The 3,499-nt window shown below is 39.1% G+C and overlaps 1 protein-coding gene across 3 annotated transcripts in view; it reads right to left on the bottom strand.

Annotated features, from left to right (window-relative positions):
- Positions 1–177: 177 nt before the first annotated feature.
- The window catches only part of LOC106522225 (actin-binding LIM protein 1-like), a gene marked incomplete in the record, with an annotated part of 50,230 nt that continues 46,908 nt past the window's right edge, over positions 178–3,499 (bottom strand). For all 3 annotated transcript variants that reach the window (XM_014015158.1, XM_014015157.1, XM_014015159.1), the window contains 3 exon segments: positions 178–1,167; positions 1,293–1,373; positions 3,389–3,463. In XM_014015158.1, the coding sequence (XP_013870612.1) occupies positions 1,054–1,167; positions 1,293–1,373; positions 3,389–3,463 (270 nt within the window).

Raw genomic sequence — 3,499 nt, 5'->3', positions numbered from 1 at the left:
CTTATAAAAGGCTAAATAAAACAAAAATATTGGTGGTAATTTTTGACTGTGTAACTTTACAAACGGCACCCCATAGATCTGTCCCACAACTGATACATCCCAGACCCGATACGTTCCAAAACCATCTCATCAGTTGAATGTTTGATCAAAAGGAAGAAGCAGAAAAGAGGCAGAAGGTAAGTTTGGTGTAGCCGAGGGTCYTTATGGTTCACGGTCATTTAAAGCTTTATTGTCTCAGATTTCAATACAACAAGTGGCAGTGTGGGTTTTCATTTAAAAAAAAAACAATACTTTTAAATACAGTTGCTTCTTGGATTGAGCAGGGGTAGATCAGCACTAAAATAGAAGAATCCTAATTTCAGTATATGTAAAGGGAAAGTTATCGGTGGTGATGAGAGCCTGAGAAAACAGAGACTTTTTTTTCTGTTCAGATGTAAGTTTGGATGTGACCGGTGACGTGTTGGTAACCAGTAACAATTAGTGGGCCGGCTGACTGATTCCCCCCCCTCGGAGGCTGTAGCTACTGCTCGTGACTCACTGAGCCCATTRTTTAAAAAAAACTTTGGACTAAAACTCTTTCAGCCCAAGCGAAAAAGAAAAGCCGACACACACTCAAGCTTCAAGCGAGGAGGCATTCATAACGAGAAGTTCTATTGTAATTACAAAGTTCCACAGGAATCAACAGCAACAAATAATAATAATATAATAAGAGGAAGAAACAAGCAAGAAAAGGGAGCAATTCCACTTAAAGCAAAGCAGAAGGTAAAATAAGCGCAGTCAAATCAAAACATTTGACTCTACTCATCATTAAGCTTCATTCTTTGTCATTTTGGAGACTTCATCATTGTTTCTTGTGCGAGAATAAACTTGGTCAATCCATTGTCTTGGCAGACAGTCCATTTGTGTTTTGGGGTAAAAAAAAACGCAAACAAAAAGAAAAACAAGAAAAGAAACCAGAACCTACGTCTAGATTACAATTGTTGTGTGCTATCTTACAGTATGTACAGGAGAATAAAACGCATGCGGAAAAATTAGAAAAATAAAAATAAGGTTTTAGAAGAGCTTGGCTTTCTTTTTCATGTCGTTGCGTTTCCACAGGGGAAGCCTGTCAAACTCCTGGATCTCCATTCCAAAGATGTCAAAGAACGTTTCGGGGGATAAGTGGCGCTGGAAGGGGGGGAGGAAACAAAAGAGGGAAGCAAAAAAAATTTTTAAAAAATGTATAAAACCTCATTGTGTAACGTTTACTGTTCACACAAAATCAAAAGAAAAGTGAGGAGGAGAGGCGATACCTCCAGTCTGGTTCTGTCCACATCCCTTGGCAGTTTAGCTCGCCCCCTACTGGTTATCATGAGCATTTCATACGGATACACCTTCAGGAGGAGACATCCATCAGCATWCAGGTCAAATTAACAAGCTCAGACTGTTTATTACCAAAAATACATAAAAAAAATCACATAATTTGGATATTTTGTGTTATTTTAACTGTGAGTCAGAGAGGTGGGAGGACAGGTGTGTGACAGGAGGCTGACTGGGGGAATGCAGGTGTGTGTTAGACTTAAAGCATGCAACAAATAAGAGGGAAAAACATGATGTCATATTTGTGTAATATCCTTAAGYTCTTTAAAACTTAAAACAAACATTWTAAATGTAGGCCACATGGGAAGGACCTGTCCTGGAGGTTTGCTAAACTAGAAACGCCGTCTGAGATGTTCAACAATAAGCAACTGAAAGTTCACTAAAGCCCCTGACTGACTCATATCCACACAGGAAGGTGGATATGTTCTTATTTACAACAACAAAATCTGAAAATGTTGGGATGTTGTGAAAATGTAAATAAAAACAGTTTCATGAACTTTTTATTCACAGTAAACATATCGGGTTCTGAAACTAAAAAATGGCACTTTTTAGSAGGAAAATTATGAAAACTCAGAAATTTATGGCAAAAATTTGGTACAGGAGCGACAAAAAAGCAGCAAGTCACATATGTCAAACTCAAGGTCTGTGGGCCAAATGTGGTCCGCCAGTGCATTTTATGCGGCCCACATTAGTATTAGTCTTAAAATAAGCAGCTTTAAAATCAAAATTAAAATTAAAACCCTGTTTTGCATGTGACTAAATGGAGCTAATCAAGCCTATTGTTAGGCGATGGCCCTCTTTTGCATGTGACTAAATAGAGCTAATCAAGCCTATTGTTAGGCGATGGCCCTCTTTTGCATGTGACTAAATGGAGCTAATCAAGCCTATTGTTAGGCGATGGCCCTCTTTTGCATGTGACTAACCTGTTTGTCCATGTGGAGGCAGTGCTTATAAGGCTGAGTTTCACCTGAAACTCATCAGACTGAAYAAGWCTCTTGGAGGAGAGACGAAACGTTTCACTAAAGAAGAACCATCCAGAGGACCTACTGATTTTTTCTTTTTGATTTTTTCTACCTGGGTTACTGAGATGCATCAGGACACTTGAAAATCATATTCACCATAAACTACATCTCCCATAACGCATGTTGATTTTTTTTACCAGCTAAATGACTGCATCCCACCACTAGGTGGAGCTGCATGGGGTTTAAAATTAGCTGTCGAAATTTGCCGTGTAAAATCTCCATTTTGCTACATTTTTGCCAGCTACCAGTTGTATCGGGATGTGGGAATATTCCACTTACACGCCGTATCGCCCCTCCAGTGAGCATTCCCTCGAAAAGTGCGAGAGTTCTGAATTCAAGATGGCAGCTACTCCCCACAACTCTACAGTGAGTAAAACTCTTACTTTTAATAGCATTTCTGTAGTATTTCACAACTAGTCAGCCGTACACATGGTACTTTTCAGTGTTTATAGGAGGACGCTGTTTCTATGCAGGAAATACCAGGTAGAGCTCAGTTATTGTTTGTTAGCGGGGATCAGGAACGTAACGTTTCGTGTTCCAAATGACCTTATTTTAACCAAAGAAATTGCACCATTTTTTTCCTTTCAACATCTGATTTGTTTACTATGCTCCATTGTGAATAAAATARGGATTTATGAGATTTTCTGCCCATTTTATTCTGTTTTTATTTACATTTAACATCATATTTTCAGAACTGGAGTTGTACTACACAGTATATAGTGATATGAGTTGTTTGGATGACAGTCTGGATTTCTGCACAGCTGCATACAGTAATCCAGGCCTTTTAAATCAAAGCTGTTATGTGCAGATGAGCATGGAGAAGCCAACATGCTAAAGCGCTGTAGTGACTCTGCAGCTCCTTAAAAAGCAGCATGCTAAACCAGGAATCCAGCTGACGTGAGTCCTGTTTTTGTTCCTAAGTTTACGATGAACTACAGAATGCAGGTGTCAGAGTACACACTGTATGTTTCAAAGTTACATCATTGGAAGAAGAAGAGGATACTTGCTTTTGGTTCCAACATATTAGGCATAGATACCCCCCTGTCCATCCTTGTAAGTGCTGCACGGCCATCCTTAATGTGCTAAAGAACAGAACATACACACATGTAATATAACGG

This window comes from Austrofundulus limnaeus, unplaced genomic scaffold (genome assembly GCF_001266775.1).
Source record: "Austrofundulus limnaeus strain Quisiro unplaced genomic scaffold, Austrofundulus_limnaeus-1.0 Scaffold123, whole genome shotgun sequence".
Classification (NCBI taxonomy): Eukaryota; Metazoa; Chordata; class Actinopteri; order Cyprinodontiformes; family Rivulidae; genus Austrofundulus; species Austrofundulus limnaeus.
The sequence above is the reverse complement of the archived record's forward strand: the minus strand, read 5'-3'. Positions and strand labels throughout refer to the sequence as shown.